This window comes from Chanodichthys erythropterus, chromosome 13 (assembly GCF_024489055.1).
Source record: "Chanodichthys erythropterus isolate Z2021 chromosome 13, ASM2448905v1, whole genome shotgun sequence".
Lineage (NCBI taxonomy): Eukaryota > Metazoa > Chordata > Actinopteri > Cypriniformes > Xenocyprididae > Chanodichthys > Chanodichthys erythropterus.
Window position 1 is genome coordinate 43,551,336 of NC_090233.1, and position 22,218 is coordinate 43,573,553.

Below are 22,218 nucleotides of genomic sequence, written 5' to 3' on the forward strand. Positions count from 1 at the left end.
TTACCCACCTCAGTAACAACTAGCCCTGTCCTAATTAGTATATGAAATCACATACCTCCTGTTAATATCTGAAATCCAAACAAATCAAGACTAATCCTGCCGAAATAATGCTTGTGAGAACTGTTGTGATGAACTGCCATTGAACAGATGTTACTTCATGTTACAATTTGCTCTGCAATTTAAATCCCATGTGAATCAATCACGTTTGTGTTTTTCTCACACAGTCTTAGTAAAAATGACCAGTTCATGGCTAAATCAGGCACCCTCTGAGAAACCTAATCCCATTCAAATGAGAATGTCTGTGAATTTGGTATATTCTTACTGCTGCATCTGTCTTTTGACCTTTATCAAACACTGTGACTAAAGCCTGCTACACCTTAATTAAGGATTTAGACCTTTTGTTGAGTAAAATAACAAACAACAGTTTGTGGTTTAAATAGTCCTGAAATACCATTAGACGTAAATAGAATCAATAAGGAGAGACTACTCAGAACAGTCACTGTAGTCCTCATCTTAATTAATTCCCTAATTTAATTTTATACATGTTATAATGTATATACACCAATCAGGCATAACATTATGACCACCTTCCCAATATTGTGTGGTTTGCTCATTTGCTCCCAAAACAGCCCTGACCCATCGGGGCATGGACTCCACTAGACCCCTGAAGGTTTGCTGTGGTATCGGGCACCAAGATGTTAGCAGCAGATCCTTTAAGTCCTGGAAGTTGCGAGGTGGAGCCTCCCTGGATCTGACTTTTTTGTTCAGCACATCCCACAGATGCTTGATTGGATTGAGATCTGGGAATTTTGGAGGCCAAGTCAACACCTCAAAGTCATTGTTGTGCTCCTCAAACCATTCTTGAACCATTTTTGCTTTGTGGCAGGGCGCATTAAAAAGAAAGAGGCCACAGCCACCAGGGAATCCTGTCACCGGTTTACCACCGTTTCTTCCTTGAACCACTTTTGATAGATACTGACCACTGCAGACCGGGAACACCCCACAAGAGCTGCAGTTTTGGAGATACTCTGATACCCAGATACCCAGTTGTCTAGCCATCATAATTTGGCCCTTGTCAAACTCGCTCAAATCCTTACGCTTGCCCATTGTTCCTGCTTCTAACACATAAACTTTGAGGACAAAATGTTCACTTGCTGCCTAATATATCCCACTCACTAACAGGTGCCATGATGAAGAGATAAGAAGAGTGTTATTCACTTGACCTGCCAGTGGTCATAATGTTATGCCTGATCGGTGTATAAATAAATAGATCCCTCCAAATTGCACCACTTTGCTAGCTGACAGATACTGAGGGGTTTTCCGAAGCTAAAATATTGAATAGCCAACAACGTGTGCATTAGATCTCAGCAATCACAGCTAAATATATGAACTGTGAGACTTAAACTTACCAACATGACCTTTGAACTAGAAGTAACATTTCAAAAAGAGGGTAGAGAAGAAGGTGCTCCCAGTATGCGTCAGTTAAAGATTGACCCAGAAGGAATTACATTGTAATCTCTTACAAGGTTTGACTGATTCTTATTTAGAAAGGCTCGGGCAAAGAGAGCACATGGCACATACGGAAACTCATGAAGTTTCGTACGATTTGCAGTTGTATCTTCACCTGCATGTTCTCTGTGGCATCGCCCAGCAATCCTCCAAACGTGATGGCATTGGTTACTGTTCCCAGGTAGATGAAAAGAATGGCAGACAAAGACTGGATGTGTAGTGCATCATAGAAATCACTGAAGAAAAAGGGGGCTTTTCTTTTGATATCAAGAATAAGGCCTCCACAAAACCTGAAAAACAAAATATAATACACGTTAATTCTTATACTCGTAGTGATATATAGATTATTTTATTCTGCCTTCTTCTGTTCAAAAATGTTTTTTCACTTTGAACAGTTTCAAGGGTTTAAAAATCTTTAAATCTGGGATCCAATTTCAAATTTAAACCAAGAAATAAATATGAAATAAATAAACTATGCAATAATCACAAAAAAATGTAGGATTTTGAAAAATAAATGTAATAACATGCAAAGAACATTTTTTTTTATTATTATTATATACTATTTCAAGGTCAGTAATCAAAAGCAAAGGGGGATACACCAAATACTAAAACATTTTGAAATTCATTTTAATTTTATTAATTATTATTAAAAAATTACTTTTTACACTAATTCTACTGCTGACAATATAATTTGCAAAGAAAAATTCTCAATTAAATAGGAATTAAAACATTTCACTATTGGACTTTTAAATCCTATATGAACAAAGTAATGTTTTAAATAGTAGCATGTTTATTTGTATTATAAATTGTTAACTATGTAGCGCAAAAACGGTACTAACAGTACAAGGAGCAGCTAGGAGATCTTGTCTGTCCTTGGCTTTCTACGCAATTTCATGGAAGACCTTGATAAGAGAATGGTGATTACTGGCCAACTCTCCCTACACAATCCAATTCAACTAATCCAAGTACAACTAATTTTATTTTTCTTTCTTCTTTCAGGCACATCAGACCATGCAGGCTACGTTCACACAGTCAGTGTTTGGGACTGACAAATGTATTTACAAATATGTGACGATTGCATTGGCCTATTCATACAGCAGTTTACTGTACTGGAGTGTTTGAGATGAACAGTGGCCTTGAGTAACGTCTAAAATCTGTGTACCATACTCTCAAAATGTGAGAGAAATTAAATGTTTTATTAATTATTATTAAAAAATTACTTTTTACACTAATTCTACTGCTGACAATATAATTTGCAAAGAAAAATTCTCAATTAAATAGGAATTAAAACATTTCACTATTGGACTTTTAAATCCTATATGAACAAAGTAATGTTTTAAATAGTAGCATGTTTATTTGTATTAGGAATTGTTAACAGCAAAAAATCAATGTAGCGCAAAAGCGGTACTAACAGTACAAGGCAGTTCTTTGCCAAAGGTCAAGATGTTTCTAAAACCTACAGTAGGAATGTACTGTACTAGAAAATCTAATGTTAATAGTCTGTAATCTGTAAACAGAGCACATGCTGACTCCAGTGTTTGACTAATATTAAGATAATTTTAGTAATATAGAAAGGAGGCAAACAAACCTTTATCTGAACTAAACCATGCTGTTCAGAGAACATAATCTGTTCCTTCAGAAGAATTTATACAAACATTAACTCACTTCCCCGTCCTCTTCAGCTCATCGCCTACTGCGTGCCCCCCGCCCCCGTGTCCACCGCTGTGAGGCGTGTCTCCATTCATCTGTGTGCTGTCCCCTCCAGCATACATATTCTTTCTAGACAACATAACAAACAAATGGAGATTATTGAACAAGACACTTTGTGTCATTAATGTCCTGAAATAACTGTTACAGAGGAGGAAAGAAAACAGAAGAAAGAAACATGACAAAAGACACACTCATGGGCTCTTTATAAGTCATTTTAAAGCCCCCAGCCTGAAGTTACCTTGACTAAAAATCCAGCAAGTTTGTACACTGGTAGCCCATACAAATGTGAAATATGAAATAAAATACAAGATATACATGGTAAAACCATGGTATTCTTCAAATTACAAATCTAAATGCCATGATATATGAATACAGTACTCCTTCAATCATCCATATGATATGATAATCATTTAAATCAAGAAACGACAGAGAACGAAAGGACGATAAACTGATAAAATGATCAAACAATAGATAAAATGATAAACAGATAAAAAAGAGAAATACAGATAGAATGATTAAACATAAAATGGTTGATCAACAGATAAAACAAAAACAGATAGAAAAAAACATGACACTAGATAAAGCAATAAAAGGACTGAGCAATAGATAAAATGATAGATGACAGACAGAACAAGCGAATGGATGGATGGATGGATGGATGGATGGATGGATGGATGGATGGATGGATGGATGGATGGATGGATGGATGGATGGATGGATGGATGGATGGATGGATGGATGGATGGATAGCAGACAGAACAAGCGAAAGTGATGGATGATGGATGGATAGCAGACAGAACAAGCGAATGTTATGGATGGATGGATGGATGGATGGATGGATGGATGGAAGGATGGAAGGATGGAGATAGATAGATAGATAGATAGATAGATAGATAGATAGATAGATAGATAGATAGATAGATAGATAGATAGATAGATAGATAGATAGATAGATAGATAGATAGATAGATAGATAGATAGATAGATAGATAGATAGATAGATAGATAGATAGATAGATAGATAGATAGTAACTGAAGCAGTTCAGACTGTTATTTACATTCAACAACCAGTGAATGCATGTACGAGGACTGCTGTGTGTATTGTGTTGTGTACACTGTGTGTGATGCTGGTGTGACTGCATGCTGCGGGCACACAGCTCTGCTTTACGGCTGATGTGGGCTGGGATGGATTCAGGTGGCAGGATAAAACAGCAGCCTGCTGTCACTTCACCTAAAGCCAAAGAGAGGTGACGTACTTCATCTAATTAACCGCTGCTCTGCTCCTTCCCACTGAATGAAAGAATGAATGGCCTTTGTTCGCACTGACCTGGCTGGCTGGCCTTTGAAGCTACTTCCTGACCATGTGTGGCATATATAACAAACCGTATATGCTTAAAGAGTTTGGCTATTTATAAAAATGGACATACACCCATTTAGAGTTTCTACTTGCCATTTGTAACAGAACGATTTTATTTATACAACTTGAACTGAAATTACTTTAACCCTTAAATAACTGACTAACTATATATTTGACATATTAAGGGACAGGCTCAGAAATTATAGCTCACCATCATTTGAGTAAAAATAGGTACATTGACAGAGTTTGATGTGAGATTGGTGGGGCTACAGCAAAAGAAAGAGTTACGGGCTGATATACATCAATTACCTTTTATCTGAGGATGGCAGGGATTTTGGAGGCTCTATCCTGATGGCAGGGTCCCATTCTCCAGGAGGGAGGACAATGACCTCATCCAAAAACTCATCAATGCCAGCAAGGAGATCTTGTCTGTCCTTGGCTTTGTACGCAATTTCATGGAAGACCTTGATAAGAGAATGGTGATTACTGGCCAACTCTAATCCAAGCAAAACTATTTTTTTTTCTTTCTTCTTTCAGGCACATCAGACCATGCAGGCTACGTTCACACAGTCAGTGTTTGGGACTGACAAATGTATTAACAAATATGTGACGATTGCATTGGCCTATTCATACAGCAGTTTACTGTACTGGAGTGTTTGAGATGAACAGTGGCCTTGAGTAACGTCTAAAATCTGTGTACCATACTCTCAAAATGTGAGAGAAAAACTGAAATGATAAATTATTAAAACCAAAACTGAAATAAAGCTAAAATGTAATATTAAAAACGGATAATAATAATGACAAAAACCATAACAGAATTACTAAAACTTAAACTAAAATTAAAATAAAAACTGAAAATATAGAAATAGAAGCCGATTCAAAATATTAGCACATACTACAAGAGTACATATTTAACAGTACAATAACAGAATGCAGTTGTTCATAAGCAAACAAGAATGAACAAAACAAAATTTAGCATTCTAAAACAGGACATCAGTTTTTGGCTAAGATTAGACTCTCTATGCACCTCATCAGACATCAGGGTAGCGATTGCTCTACCAATTTCATGGTATGACTTGGCTTTGCCTTTGGGTCCAAGCAGAATGAACAGAAATCTGGGGACAATAAGACAATAACAAATATTAGTGCACTTGATGTAAAACATACTTATTTAATGAAAGCTTCTTTTTGAAGTGAACACTCCTTGGCCTTGTGGTATGAAAGCGGGTCATACCTGGTGGGCACAGGCACTTCAGTCAGCGCCCCCAACATGACTGCCTGCTGCAGCCTCACAAAGGCCACAAAAGGACTGTCCAGGAAGTCCACTTCTCCAACGAGAACATTGGAAGCTTCAGCATCTCTGGGCAGCTTCTTCATAAACTTGTTCTTCAGCTGGAAAAATGCAGGATGGTATTTTAATGAAGCTCGATAAGAAAGAAGAAACTGATGATCAAAGTGCACAAATCAAGCCCAACACATGACCTCATTAAACATTGTCCGGTTGGCATTTTGTGCCAAGACTTTCCTGAGGCGAGATGTGATGAATCCAACAGCCACAGCTGTCCAACTAATGGAAATTACAAAGATTGGTGGTTCATTCAGGGGTTCAGCAAAGGCCCACTGTGACTCCTGCATTCTTTTGCTTTTAACTCAGAGGAACCACTGGTAACCAGCATAAAGAACTGTTAAATTAATTTTATTTATATGGGCTGTTGTTGTTCCTACCAGTGATAAAATGAAGGCCAACTTCAAAGCAGTGGCATCTGCCAGCTCAGTCTTTGAGGTCATGCCAAATGTGAAATTTACAAGCCAAAGATAATTAGTACACCCTGCTCACATAACCATAAATTGTTAAGCAACTGTAACCGGTGCCTCCAAGGTCATTATTGCACATTTTTACAGCTAAAGGTGCCATTTCAAAATCACTCAAGCTTATTGCATATATAAAGTACTTTTATATGTTTACTACTTCTAAAAATGTAAACACTCACTATTTTTTAATAGTAAGACTAGCACACATGACAGAAATCCATTGATATGTTAATTAGGAAGCTTAAAAATCAGATTAGACAGCTCTGCTGATACCCTGAAGATGAGGTTCCAGTGTCAGTCATTCATAAACCAGTTCCCCAGTATACTGCCAATACATAAACAACAACATTCCCCCCTGAAATTCTTATTTAACAGGCAGAGTAAGCAGTTTAGTTAACAATTGACAGAAGAACACTTCTAGCAAGCACAATGGAAAACATTTAACCTGAAGCACCTGAGCACATGACAAGACAGACCTGTCACTCATGAGCAACACCACAGATCATCTGTTTTGAAGGTCTTTTATTTGCTTTTATTCCATTGCACCATAGCAAAATGACCCCAACACTAGTTATCACTGCATTATAGCTATCAGATAAAATGAGTGCATATCCTGATTTGTTAACAACTGTATTAATGTGATGAATGGGATGGCCATGTGCCAAGATTACTTAATTTATAAACTTTTATATCACCAGTTGTGAAGGTGTTGTTCACCCATTAATGTAAATTCTGTCAACTTTTTTCTGGAATTTGGTCCACTAGTGACAAATTTTTGGTAAAAATAAAGACTTAAATCATTAGTTCGCTTTCAAATAAAATTTTCCTGATAATTTACTGACCCCCATGTCATTGGTCATTTTTAAAATAAAATGTAGATGTTATATATAAACAAATGATCACATACGCTGTATGTCCTACGCCTTCGCTATTCTACTTATGGAACGAATGCAGCACCTTTTCCGTAAGTAGAATAGGGAAGGCGTAGGACATACGGTGTAAGTTTTTTGAAGAAAACAGAAAGCGGAAGCACGTGCAAGGTGATCATTTGTGTTTATAAAGCATATTCAGTTGTATTTTTTCCGAAAATGACCAATCGTTTTGCTAGATAAGACCCTTATTCCTCGTCTGGTATTGTTTAAAGCCCTTTGAAGCTGCACTGAAACTGTAATTTTGACCTTCAACCGTTTGGAGGCCATTGAAATCCACTATAAGGAGAATAATCCTGGAATGTTTTCATCAAAAACCTTAATTTCTTTTCGACTGAAAAAAGAAGGACATGGACAACCTTGGATGACATGGGGGTGAGTAAATTATCAGGAAAATTTTATTTGAAAGTGAACTAATCCTTTAACTTAATTTTTGGTTCATAATGAATAAATGTGGTCTGTTGATTAAAGATATAATAATGCTTCAGAATAATAAATATAGTGCACAAGTCATATGAACTACTTCATGATACTTTTGAGCAATTTTAAAGCCTCCTTCCTGTGTAACACTAAAGAAATATAGTGTAATATGCATTTGAAACATGAGGGTGACTAAATTAAGACATTTTAGGTGAACACACAGTGTTACTAGCAGGCTGAGATAAAAAAGGCAGCCCAATATGATCATCCCTGCTTCGTGGGAATAACATTTATAGAAACTTAATTCAACTTGTGCTTAATCATCTGGGAATTTAGAAAGCAAAGCCACCATGGAGTAATAAAAATGATCTTAACCATGGATGAAACAAAAACAAGTGAGGAAGCGATGGCCATAGATGGAGATGAGTGATGTCACTGATGTTAACTTGAGGCCAGATTGTAGAGAGCATTACCACAGGAGCGTAAAGGGATGATTAAGGTATTAGAAGGACACACCTTAAACAACCCATAGTGTTTTTCTCAGACTTATATGAATGTTTACCTCTGAGCTTCATTCAATGCAATATGTAGTCAAAGAAGGGTCAGCAGATGGTCACGTCCCATCAGTTAATTCACTTCAGCAGCACAATATGCTGAATACAACATCATACAAAGCGGTAAAATAGTCTAACTTCTGACCTTTCAATACAATCACACACCCCAATCAATTTCCATTCAAATCAAATATTACATCTCTACCGAAGCTGTCCAGCTCTCTGGCAGGTAATGTGCAACGTGGAAAGGCTTATCATCATCTCTGACACTGGATTACTCCCACAGCTAGAGCAAGCAATGCTTTATTACATCAATCCATCAACAGTCTGACAGCCTGTATTTTGTGTAGTCAAGCCATGGAATTGATGGCTTCCTGTTGGAGCTAATGTAAATGGATGTCTGTCAACCAAAATCTCTGCAAATATATGTTTAAATAAATGATTTACAATTTAAATACGGTTTCTATTTTTTCATACTGTATTTGTCATATTCCCATCACCCTTAATAAAATGTAATAAAACTTTTTGTCAAGGCTTAAAAGACTAATAAATTCATAGTACTTCCTTAGGAGGGCACTCTCTCTGAGGAAAAAGGCAAGATACTCATGTCTTACATTACAGAAAGATGCCTTAGGAAATGGATATTAAGTTAGCTCAATTTAGAACAGCAATTTATATATATATATTATATATATATATAATATATATATATATATAATATATATATATATTATATATATATATAATATATATATATATTATATATATTATTAATAACAATTTATTATACAAAAGGGAAAAATGATTCATCGCTCTAAACCACCATACCAAATCACTCAAAATACTTCATTTTCCTTTGGGTACCATTAATTTCCAGATTCTGTGAATGTAATCTCAGAAAGCAGGAATGATGTCATCAAAAAATAAAAAATAAAAAAGAGTGACAAGCCACAAGGCTTTCACAGAGCATGACACAAAGCCGAGCCACCCCTCAATCTGTGCTTACAATTGCAATCTGTCCATGTCTCTGGGCCACCTCACACAACCAGCCTCTCAATCCCCACTCTGCCAAAAGGGGCAAGGGGCATCTCCTCAGAGTCTGTCAACAGCTGAGGCCTTCCAGTAATCATATTCGCATAGAAACAATGTCAAAAGTTTGCCAGCTATTTCAAATAATGCTGCGTTCAGCAAGAAGGGGTGGATTCCCACGTAAAAAGGAAAGATTCTACAATTCCTCTAAGGTGAACTTCTGTGAAGTGAGTTAATTTTTACGGTTTGTCACAGATTGACACCACCCTTATGACCTCTTGGTGCTCCCTCAATGAGAAACCAAGAACTTCCCATTAGGAATGGAGGTCTCTAATTCCTAGCTATGCCCTTGTGTTACATGCTCCACTGCTTCTGTTCTGCTGTGCATGTAACTGCAATGTCCTATTTTATCACTAGGAAAACAATAAAAAAAACAACAAAAAAAAAAACACTGCAGATACCAAAACTGCAATTGCGGATACCAAATACTGTCTTTATTTTATATTTATGAAATATATTATATATATTTTATGTTTAAAATAAGACTCTTAAATAAGACATTTATTTGATCAAAAATAAAGTAAAAAAAAACAAAAAAAAAAAAACAGTAATATTGAGAAATATTGTTACAATATTGTTCATTCTAATACACTTATTTACTGCTCATTAAACATTTCTTAATATTGTTAAAATCTGTTGTATTGTTTCATGTTTTTGTGAAAAGCTTGATACATTTTTTTTCAGGATTCTTTGGTGAAGTTTAGAAGAACAGCATTTATTTAAGGCATCTGGTTTACACACACAGGTATATCTTGAAATTGAACTCACCTGGTCTTTCTCTGGCTTGTCTGAAATATCGTTCAAGCTGCTTGATGTCAAGTTGCGATGTGTAGTGGTTGGGCTACCTGAGAAAGTTATGAAAAAAATGGTTCAATGAAAAAGACCCAAATTAAAAGGGCACTGTTCCTTTATTTAAAAAAAAAAAAAAGTTTAAAAGAGGTCAGCAGAGTAACCCAAATGCAGAATAAGCAAGAGCATCTTGCATGTCAGATGAAACCCATGGGGAACCAATGGGACTGACAAGGATTTACAGAATATGAATATTTTATAGTCTCTGTCGGATTCCAATGATTTTAAAACTACAATAAATTAGGAAAGGTGATGTGCCTGGAAAGAAAGGAATGAACTGAAAGGTTAACTATTAACCTTTCAGAGCCCAAATCATTGTCATGCTGTGAAAAGCATTTGCAGGAGAACAGGACAAGCACAGTGAAGCAAAGTATTCCCAGTGTCACTGAAAACCAGCCAGTACTATTACTGACCAGGATTCTTGTGCTATAATGACTAAGATGTCAGTTTGATGCAGCCAAAAGAAGAAGCCAAAAAGAAGGTGCCAAAAGATGGGGAAAAAGCTTTACTTATGAAGCAAAAAAAACACATAAAATAAAAAAAAAAGATTTCACATCCACCTTCATAAATCTTACATTATCTGATAAGAGCTGCTAATTAGTAAAGGTCATGGTTATGATGATATGATGATCTGAAGTGGAAAGTTCCACATAAATGAGTCCAATGTGATTATTAAAAGACTTGGAAATCTATTAAGGGTGAATATTACCATAATGGGAAAGTCTAGATATGACAATACAATACATAACAATGAACACAGGACTGACTAAATACAGATGGACTCAACAACAAAGTTTGGTAACATGGTAAAAACGTTAAAAGGGTCATTTTATACACTGTTAAAAAAAACTTTAACATGCATGAAAACTTTCCATTGCAAAACAGGTTCTGGATAATGGAAAAAATGGTTATTTTAAGAACTGTTGACTAAAAGGTTCTTTAAGGAACCAAAAATGAATTTTCTACAGCATCGCTGACTTTCTTCTTTCTGATGAACACAATTGGAGTTATATTAATAAATATCCCGATGTATCCAAGCTTTATAATGGCAGTGAATGGGACCAACCAGTATGAAGCTCAAGTAAAATATCTAGCTTTCGCCAGACCGCCTTCCGTATCCAAATTACGAAAAAAAGTGTAAAACTCTTGCCGTTCAAAACGCTTACACTTACCTTCCATATTAAAATTACAAACAAAAAAAGCATAATATACGACAAACTTTGTTTAAGCTGAATATGGAAGGTGGTCTGGTGGAAGCTATACATTTTGCTATATATTTTACACTTTCTTGAGCTTCATACTAGTTGGTCCCATTCACTGCCATAATAAAGCTTAGATGCATCAGGATATTTATTAATATACAGTGCTCAGTGTAAACGAGTACACTCCCTTTGAAAAGTAACATTTTAAACATCTCAATGAACACAAAACAATTTCCAAAATGTTGACAAGACTAAGTTTAATATAACATCTGTTTAACTTATATCATGAAAGTAAGGTTAATAATATAACTTAGATTACACATTTCAGTTTTACTCAAATTAGGGTGATGCAAAAATGAGTACACCCCACAACAAAAACTACTGCATCTAGTACTTTGTATGGCCTCCATGAATTTTAATGACAGCACCAAGTGGAATGAACAAGTTGGCGACATTTTGCAACATCTATCTTATTCCATTCTTCAAGAAGGTCCTCTTTTAGAGACTGGATGCTGGATGGAGAGTGATGCTCAACTTGTCTCTTCAGAATTCCCCAAAGGTGTTCGATTGGGTTCAGATCAGGAGCCACTGAATCACTTTCACCCTTTTCTTCTTCAGAAATCCAACAGTGGCCTTAGGTGTGTGTTTAGGATCATTGTCATGTTGGAAAAGTGCATGACAACCAAGGGCACGGAGTGATGGTAGCATCTTCTCTTTCAGTATAGAGCAGTACATCTGTGAATTCATGATGCCATCAATGTATTTTTCTGTGTATTCCTCACCTTTGCAAAGCCATACAGTTTTGAAGCAATCAGTTCCAAAAACATTTATCTTGGTCTCATCATTCCAGAGTATAGAGTCCCAGTGGTCTTCATCTTTGTCAGCATGGGCCCTGGCAAACTCTAGGCAGGCTTTTTTGTGGCTGGGTTTTAGAAGATGCTTCTTTCGTGGACGACACCCATGCATGCCATTCCTCTGCAGCGTACGTCGCATTGTGTCACAGGAAATAGTCACCCCAGTTTGGCTTTCTACTTTAGATAAGTGCAGTGAACTTGCGTGCCGATTTTCTTCAACCCTTCTCATCAGAAGACGCTCCTGTGGAGGTGTTAACTTCTGTGGATGACCTGGACATCTCTGTGAGATGGTTTCAGTTCCATCTCTTTTAAATTTTTTTACCACTTTTGCTACAGTATTCTGACTGATAAGTAAAGCTTTGCTGATCTTCTTGTAGCCTTCACCTTTCTGGTGTAAAGAAATTATTTTCTTTCTCGGGTCTTGTGATATTTCTCTTCCATGTGGTGCCATTGCTGACAGCATGAAATGGGAAGGGGTTTTAACACCCTTTTATAGTCAACTGTCTGCTGGACACCTGTGTAATGAATAATTAGACTCACCTGTGGTTGAATTCTTGTTAAATTAGATATTTGTAGTCTAAAATTTAGCTTTGCTCCAGAGACTTTCAGTGGGGTGTACTCATTTTTGCATCACCCTAATTTGAGTAAAACTGAAAATGTTGTTCTCTAAGTTATATTATTAACCTTACTTTCATGTTATAAGTTAAACAGATGTTATATTAAACTTAGTCTTGTCAACATTTTGGAAATTGTTTTTGTGTTCATTGAGATATTGTTTAAAATGTTACTTTTCAAAGGGGGTGTAATCATTTACGCTGAGCACTGTAACTCCGATTGCATTCATCAAAAAGAAGAAAGTCATAAACACCTAGGATGGCTTGAGTTAAGCTTGGGGTAATTTTCATTTTAAAGTGAACTAATCCTTTAAGCTACCATGCTATGCTATTCTATCACAGCTATGTTAAGCCCAAAGTATACTCCAGTTGAATGCATAACCTTTTAAAATATACTCCATTTAATAGTGCAAGTGAACACATGCAGTCAACTAATGCACACTAGAAAGTTTAATCCTTGTCCGGTCTCTGGTGTATTTCTTTCTGGAAGTTTTAACCAATAAAATGTATTTGTACTCATTTAAACTAGAGTTGTGGGTTTCTTTTACCCCCTCAAAGCAATTGTCAACACAGCCATCTATTTTTGTTGCCATCTTGAGTAGTTTGTTGTAGTTCTGCCTCATCCATTTCTTTTTCGCCCCTGAAACAATGGGCTGGGAGTAGATTTGTCACCTTTTGGACAAAATAATTTTCTACTATGCTGATTATGAAATTCACACCATGTGTACTGCACGCATACTCTAGTGTACACATAAAAACTTAAGTATACTTTGGGCACACACTATGGGGTAAGAGGACACATACACACATTGGCACCTGGTAAGTTGGAACTTACTAGGCCATCCCATGCTTGGACTTCCAGGGGCTCGCAACATCTCCTCAGAGGTGCGAGTCATTAGACAAGGCACTGAAGTCTCAAGTGGATTACGTGCTTTTAGTGACAAGTGCAGCAGAGCATCCAAAAGGAAAAAAAGATGGAAAGAAGGGTGAAAAGAAAGATTGTTAAGGTGACAGAGGTCATACCAGTGGTTATAGGTATAAAGTTTAGCTAGTTTTGTAAAAGATTGTGTGAGACTGGAGTACAATCTCACACATTGCTTAGAAAAAGAGAAGGTAGAAAAGCGCAGTTACAGCAAAGTTTGTGTAGGGAATATAGAAGTTCTAGTGAATAACATTTAGGTTACATTCAAAAAGTCCAATGGTCAATGAATCACAGGATTCATGGTATAAAACCTGTCCATTTGTAGTCTATGACCATCAATCTAATCATAATGTGAGTGTAAATTTTTATCAATGCTCTATGTGTCTTAACTGAAGTTATTACTATTAATATTACTGCAATAAATAAAATGATCCTTTTGACCATGGCCATTTTTGAAGTGTTGTCTTTTCTTATCTTTCTCAGATTAGTTCATTAGATTAGCTCTCGGATAAGTACAATAGTTCACCAGTTCATAACGGTTTACATTCTCAACAACGTAATGCAACAGCAAATTGTGTGCATCATTGAAAAACACATGCAGACAGAGACAGACTAAACAATATCAAGGACTGACAAGGAACGAGTTACTATATAAAGACCCCATGAACTCTTTCCATATCTACTAGCTCTGTCTATATGCTTTTGTACTCCTAAAAAAAAATGTCAAAATTAACCTTTAGAAGATATTAATGACTTATTACAATTTGTAATAATTTTAATATTGTAAAATATAATTTATCCTGTGATAGCAAAGCTGAATTTTCAGCAGCCATTAGCCAACCATCCATAGCTGAATAAAAATATTAATTTCTTTAAAAACAAAAAAACAAACAAAAAATCATTGAATGGTAGCATATGTCATCACAATTTCAAGTGATTTCATGGAGTCTTTAAAACATACGGAGACAACAACTCATAATAAATGGAAGAGCCTAAATCTATTCTGAGCCAACAATGAATCAGTAAATTAGTAAATAATTTATTAGAAACACATTTTTAATAATAAAACTTTGTGACAGATGCAATCAAATCTGTAACAAGCTGTGATGTAAATCTTCCAAATAAAGTAAAATAAATAAAAGAAAAAAAATATCTGGTTTTATGGTTCTTTAGTTTTCTTTGTGAATAAACACAAGAAAAGTCAAAAAACTAAATCAAAAAAGGCAAAAATATTTTTTAAAAATTATTGAAAGTGTGGAGAAAAACACTCCACAAAATTTGACATCAAAAAGAAGAATAAAAAAATGAAATAAAAAATCTTGAAATAATAGCTTAAAAGGAAAAAGGAGGGGTAAAAATAACTGCACCAAACTGGCACCCATATTACCATTATCCGGGGTGGAAAACAGCCTACTTGCACTGGAGACCGTTTTGCCAATGTCAGCTAAGGAGCGAAGATTGGACTTCTTGGTCTGGTGGCGATGCTTCCTCAGCAAGGTGTACATGACCTTATCTTTCAGGTCAGCTTTCAAGAGACCATTCTCAATCTGACTGTCAGTGATCATTTCTGAAAGAAAGTGAATAGCAAACAGACAGGTAGGGTTAGAAGAGACCTGCCTAATAGTCATTTCACTTCTACAGATTTTGAGGAGCTCATTACACCCCCTTCACAACTGAGCATTTTATTTATTTATCAGTTTTACATAACACTTTTCTTAAAACTTTTTACTAGATCTTGAAATTGAACTTGAAGTCAGCGTCAGTGAAGCGACACATTGCATTCTATTCTTAGCCTTCAGAAGTGGACATCTAATGAGGCAGTGGCTTGTGCATAAGATTGTCTGGTGGTTCCTGTAAGCATCTATTTTTATAAAAGTGGGTCAAAGACACGAGGCCTGGGCCCTCAGGCCCTTTTTGTGAATGGTTTGGCCCTTAATGGCTGATCTTTCAATTCATTTTTAGCTCAAAAGCCATTCTATGAGGCTGACTGAGCTTAACTCAGATTTACTTCAAATTGATAACAGGACTTGACATATCATGCTCTGAGTAAGAGATACGGGTATGAGATTCAAGAATGTGAATTGATAAATCTCACTTGATTGGTGGCAGTGGTTACAATCTCTAACCAGCCATTTTAAATCCAGACAGCTACAGTAAATGACTTATTTTTTCAATCAATCATCTGTGATAGCTCTTATGAAATAATCAGCAGAATCACATACTTTGCTAGCAGTGCAATAGAGTTGTTTAACAGCCACACAATTTTCAACCTGATCTTCCTCATTCTCTGAATTCAGTATAAAAGAAATGGCCGTCCTGAATGGATGCAACCACCCGTGCATCTGAACCCAGAGTTACAGCGGAGGTTGAGAGAGGGCTGTATTAAACAGAGCTATGAATACAACCTGACATGTGAGTGTTTTGAAACCGAATAAATAGATGGGTTGTGCTGGCCGAGACAATGCATGCATATCACACGTGCTATATCTCAGTGGGTACAGTACATTTGGAAAAGCTTTCTTCTCTGAGTCTGATCTGATCTCAAGTGTTATTTTTATGATCTTTCTTTTGCCCTTTGTTTTAAAACATGCTGGTACAAAACTATGATTAATGCAAAATTTTGATTGCATGAAACTAAATAGTTAATTATGTGATATGTTCATATGTGCAGTATGTCTCACTAAAGAGTGACATTACATATTGTACCTTTAAAATGTTTTCTAAAAAGGTGTGCTTTGAGCCTTATTTTCCTTGTCTGTCTAAGATAAAATGACACCAAGAACGATAACTATAACGATAACTATATTTGCGTCCACACCAACAAATGATAATGGTCTGTTTATTCTAAGATCGCGCACTGAGGTTTCAAATGGTATACAACATGCTTTTGCTGTTCTTGTTGCATTTACATGGCATAAACCAGCAGATGTCCTCAACATGCCATGTTTCGAGTGAATCTAGCTAGTGTAAGCGATTTAATCTAACAGTGAATTTAGCTGACGAAGTCAGAATAGCGGAATAAAAACAACACATGTTCTTTTTCACTGCAACTTCAAAGGCAACTTCAAGACAATGTTGTCGAAACTAGCACTGGAGACCTGAGGTAATTTTGCACTGTTTGCTAGCCTGGCAAAATTATCTCATCGTTAATACTTCTCACCTTTATTCCGAGGATATGACTGTTTTCCATACAGTTTATCCATTTTCTTTAAAGTATCCTTGAAAAGGGGGTTTCACTTGTCAACAAGTGGTGGCTTTTTCTGGGCCGTCATTTTAAATGCGCGAGTCTTTAAATTAGAATGGATTCTGATGGTTGTGGTTTGGACAGTGCTATTCTTTTATATTTAGAATGATTTTTAGAACTATATCTTTATCGTTATCTTTATAGTTATCATTATTGGTGTGAACAGGCCTTTATACATATTTATTACAATATGTGTGAATTAATTTAATTATTTTATAAGTAATAAAAAGTAAAAAATGATTTGTTTTCAAAACTTGTTTCATAAACGATGAATTAATTATGTTATAACGTAGTCAGTTACGTCATCGTTCAGCTCTGAACTTAAAGTTCACAGATCCCTCTGCTGAGCACCAGCACCATGCAGTAGAGACTTTACGTTTGTAATCAGAGCATCCGAAACAGCTGAAGTACATAGATCATCCTGACTAAGCAGTCAAAGCCCAAAATGGCTGCAGAAGAAAATCTTACCAACGACCCCTGGCAGAGTGGAGGCCTCTAGGTCCAGCATGATGGTGCCCTTCTCTATACACGTCCTAAGCTCAAAGAGACTATGTAGAGACAGAGTGGCCACATGTGGTTTACTCCATCGCTCCCCACCTTTTTCCACCTTCTCTTCAAACTTGATCCACCTTAGAAGAAACAGAGACTTGAAGGTACTGAAGTAAATTGATCATTAATTGAAAATTGATTTGGTGCCCAAGAAACATTTATTAATTATCATCACAACTGAAAACTGTGGAAATTTTATGGAAACTGAGAAACAGAGACATTTTTCAGGATTCTTTGATGAATAGAAAGTTCAAAAGAACAGCATCCAATTGAATGCATGCTTGCAGAGTAATAGTATTAATAAAAAATAAATTACAAAAAATACATACTGACCAAAATACATACTGAACAACATACTGACCCCAAACTTTCGAACGTTAGTATATCTTTGTAAATCCACTATTTACATATTCTTAAATCTACTGTATCAAAGACAAAAACAGCCCTCATATTCAACTTTAATCTTTCCCCCTGTAAAACTTGTTTATTCAAATTGATGACCCTGCTTGAAAGGCTTAAATATGTAATCTCTAATCCTAAAATAAACAAACAGGCTGTAATCTCATCTCTAAAACAATCTCTCAAATAAAATCTTGAATGAAAATGAAAAGATCAGCAGTAATAATTCCTGTAGTCATTCGTAGTGTTCTGTTAAATGCCTGCGTCATGTGATAATGGCCACTGATTGAGGACCACCTGGAGTGCCACTCAATTTAACATGAAACTGCCCCTCTCATTGAATGATCAAACCCATTGAAGAGCAGCACAGCTCCATAATTGATGTGTGCTGCATGCAAGACTCGTCCTTCATCAGAGACCTAGCTGTCTGCTCAAATGAACGCACAATCACAGGGATTTAAAGCAACAATGTCTGTTAAATGTCTGAGTGTCAGCTGAAAACATATATGTAACATTTTCACACCACTCTCTAAAAATTAATCAGGTGGGAAACATCCCTTTATACACTGTCAAGTGTTTAAAATGTCTTCAGATACTGGCACCAAGCAGTCATTGGCAATGAGCCAGTACACTCGAATGTTCTTTTGATGAATGGCGCCCGTAAAACTAGTCTACACGAGTAAATAAAATGGTATTTAGCAAACAGAACATCTTCCCATCTTCCCTGAAAATACCCTGCCATTCAAAATTTTGGGATCTGAACAATTACAGTACTTGAAAACAGTTTTTGAAAGAAGATTCTTATGTTCACCAAGGCTGCATTTATTTGATCCAAAAAATATATATATAATGGGTAATATTGTAAAATATTGCAATTTATTCCTGTGATGGCAAAGCTGAATTGCCAGCAGCCAATACTCCACTCTTTAGTGTCACATGATCCTTCAAAAATCATTTTATTCTATGCTGAACAGAAAGATGAAAAGAACAGAATTTAAAACAGAAATCTTTTGTGACATTAGAAATGTCTTTTCTGCCACTTTTGATCAATTTAATGCATTCTTGATGAAAAAAAATAGTGTAGATCAAATTAAATATGTAAATACAATTAAAATTATTTACATATTATTTACAACATAGAATTAACAAAAAATTAGTACATTTTAGGAGTTCTGTTTGAAAATTTAAAATGAATACAATTTAGGCAAAACATGAGATAAAATAATACTATTAGAAACAAATAAATATACAGAGAACTCAGGCTTATTTCAACACCTAGTTCCCAAGCCATGAGGCTCTTACCTGGCTGTTTCCTTCCACTCCATCTCCTGGCCATCAACAGACAGTAGCTCGTCCAGCTCTGTGAAGAGCTGAGGGGGCGCTGGACTGTCATCGTCCTCTCCCAGGATGAATCGGATGCGCTCAGCAGCAGGTGAAACTGCAACAGGAAAAATACTGCGGGTCAGAGGCGAAGGTAAAGTCCTGTATATTACCGGCTTGCCATCATCACTTATGCCATTAGGTATGATCTCCAGTTTTTCTCCAAAGGGAGTTGGCTCAGGTGGAGGAGGAATCTTGACAGCAGACAGGTCTGAATCTGGGTCCACATCCTCATTGGATTCCATCTTCACCTCCTCTACAGCCTCATTCTTCTCCACATTATTGTTCTCAGACGTGTTCTCCAGGTTATTATCTGATGCATCCATCCTAAAAACCCTCTTTAAAAACACTTTTGTTCCCTAGAACACGATCAAAGCTGGTGAGGATGGCCGAGAGAGGGAGGGAGGTCAAAGACACGAGACCCCACGCAGACAAGCAACACTTAGACGGTCATCAGAGCCCTCCGTGTTGTCTGCTATCCTGAACACCCTACTCTACCACAGTGACACCTACGTAGTTAAAAAGGGGGTCCCACTTGTCACCCCAGAGCCACAGCCCGCCCATCGGCTGCTCCGGCTGTACCCCCTTGCTATTGGCCCTCCGACTTTGGCACCTTGCCCCGAGCCCCTCATTAACAATTAGGAAATGTTTCACAAACTGTTCATTCTTCACAAGAGGGCCTCGCTTTCCATCTCTCTTGTTTTCTAATTTGAATATTTATTAGTTCTTGTGGAAGAGAGTAAACAGTGATGTTCAATCTAAATAAAGCCCATTTTACTAACTTGAGGTCATCATTAAAGGTTCATCATTAAAACTAGCAAGATCTGGCAGTGAAATTCACCGTGAAAGTGAAAATGTGAGTTGTTTCTGATCTAATCTTAATTAGTGTAACCCAATTTATTCAAGTTAATTCAGTCATATTACATAATATGTAAGAAAAACATTTATTTAAAAATATTTATTCATAGATTTATTTATTTAAACAAATGCACAGTAGATGTTATCCCATGAAGTGCATCTTAACATTTAAAACATTAGTGTTTAAAGCACTGCAATGGAAAGAAAATGCTTGCTATATGCTAACGAACACTAAAAAATTGTGTATAAACACTGAATTTTATATAATTTGCATAATCACCCAAAACACACTTTTTCAAAACTGGACATTTTAAAAATTTATGTAAGGTGAAAGGTCTTGGTGACTATTCTTCAATACCTTTCCCTAATATTCAATAAACCTTGTAGCACTAGCTCGGGTGTAAATGAACTGTCACATAATGTAATCTTGTATACTGAAAAAAAAAAAAAAAAAGACTGTTCCTTGATTCAACGTCCATTGCTGATGTCACTGGCTTGAGATGACATTTTCTTATGTTGATAAGATCAACATTAACATCATGGATACAATGCTGTTTGAGTAAATGAGTAATCTGATTATACATGTTCTGCAATGAACCAGTCTGATTTCTGACGAAACCTCCAGACTGAATTACTATCCATAAAGCACTTGTGTTTCTTTGAAAAGATAATTATAGTATCTGATTGGATAGAAGTGCAGGATATAACTCTAACTTTCCAAAGCCAGTATTTTCCTAAACTTTTACTGCTGCTGATATCGTGAAAGACAGGTCAGAGATGTTATCAGCACCTGGAAATGAGAATGAGAAGAAACTTTAAAACTACACTAGCCACAAAACATCAGTAATTCCAACATACAAATACATTCATATTGAACACCATCATACCATCATCATCATTCAAACACCATCAAACATCCTTCAGAACATTGTCACAGAAACTAAATAATATAGAGATTTGATTTGATTTTGAGGATTTCTAAGAGAGACTTTAAATAATTTAATATACACACTTTTATTTATACTTTTATTAAAGGTGTCAGTAAAGACATGTATTATGTTACAAAAGATTTCTATTTCAAATAAGTGCTGTTATTCATCAAATAATACTTAATGTATCAAAGTTTCCACAAAAAAATATTAAGCAGCACAACTGATTTCAACATTGATAACAATAATAAATGTTTCTTGAGCACCAAAACAGCATATTAGAATGATTTCTGAAGGATCATGTGACACTAAAGAATGAAATTCAGCTTTGCATCACAGGAAAATAATTTTTTTTACAAGATATTCAAATAGAAAACAGTTCTTTTGAATTCTAATAATATTCATGTCTTTTTGATCAAATAAATGCAGCTTTGGTGAGCATAAGAGACTTCTTTCAAAAAAATCTTATCGACCCAAAACCTTTAAATGGTAGAATCATACATATAATGATGTATCAAGACCGAAAAATTGTAATACATTATGTCTATTATGTCCAGTTTACAGGAAGTGACTAGGCAGTACTGTTTTACTCATTTGGGCCAATTCATTGTCCCAACTCTGTTCTACAAAGTCCACACAGAAAGTGACCCTGCAATGCATACAGACAACTCTGCTATGGATACCAAGCACTAAGCCTCAGTGGGCACTCGCTTCATGCTGTTGCTAAGCAGGGCCAGGACAGAAGGAACAAGTAAGGGAGGGAGAGAAAGAGGCATGGGTGAGTTCAGTATGGGAGAGAGCGCAAAGGACAGATAGAAATGAAAATCGCATCGTTCAAACAAAGTTTCAAAGCTGTGGGCTCTCTCGCCAAGAGCTACGACCCACACAAAGGGGACTTTGTCCGTGCACCAGAGGCTTATGGGAAAAGCGAGGGGGAAGTATGCCCAGCACCCAAAAAGGGACTTAGCTGAGCTGCCACTTCATGCTGGAGAGTCCCAGTCTCACTAGCAACACTGTGCAACATCCCACATGCAAGCA

General features: G+C 36.2%; 1 protein-coding gene across 5 annotated transcripts in view; it reads right to left on the reverse strand.

The window, feature by feature from the left end:
• Positions 1-22,218, reverse strand: part of slc4a4a (solute carrier family 4 member 4a) — a 65,469-nt gene that overhangs the window by 12,928 nt on the left and 30,323 nt on the right. For 3 of the 5 annotated variants that reach the window (XM_067408097.1, XM_067408096.1, XM_067408095.1), the window contains 9 exons: positions 19,316-19,451; positions 17,534-17,694; positions 15,209-15,388; positions 10,149-10,225; positions 5,811-5,968; positions 5,604-5,691; positions 4,886-5,040; positions 3,175-3,288; positions 1,625-1,799 (listed from right to left, as the gene is read on the reverse strand). In XM_067408097.1, the coding sequence (XP_067264198.1) occupies positions 1,625-1,799; positions 3,175-3,288; positions 4,886-5,040; positions 5,604-5,691; positions 5,811-5,968; positions 10,149-10,225; positions 15,209-15,388; positions 17,534-17,694; positions 19,316-19,451 (1,244 nt within the window). Of the gene's footprint in view, positions 1-1,624; positions 1,800-3,174; positions 3,289-4,885; positions 5,041-5,603; positions 5,692-5,810; positions 5,969-10,148; positions 10,226-13,734; positions 13,831-15,199; positions 15,389-17,533; positions 17,695-19,315; positions 19,452-22,218 lie in introns of all 5 variants that reach the window. The other 2 variants (XM_067408099.1, XM_067408098.1) reach the window with 2 other exon arrangements.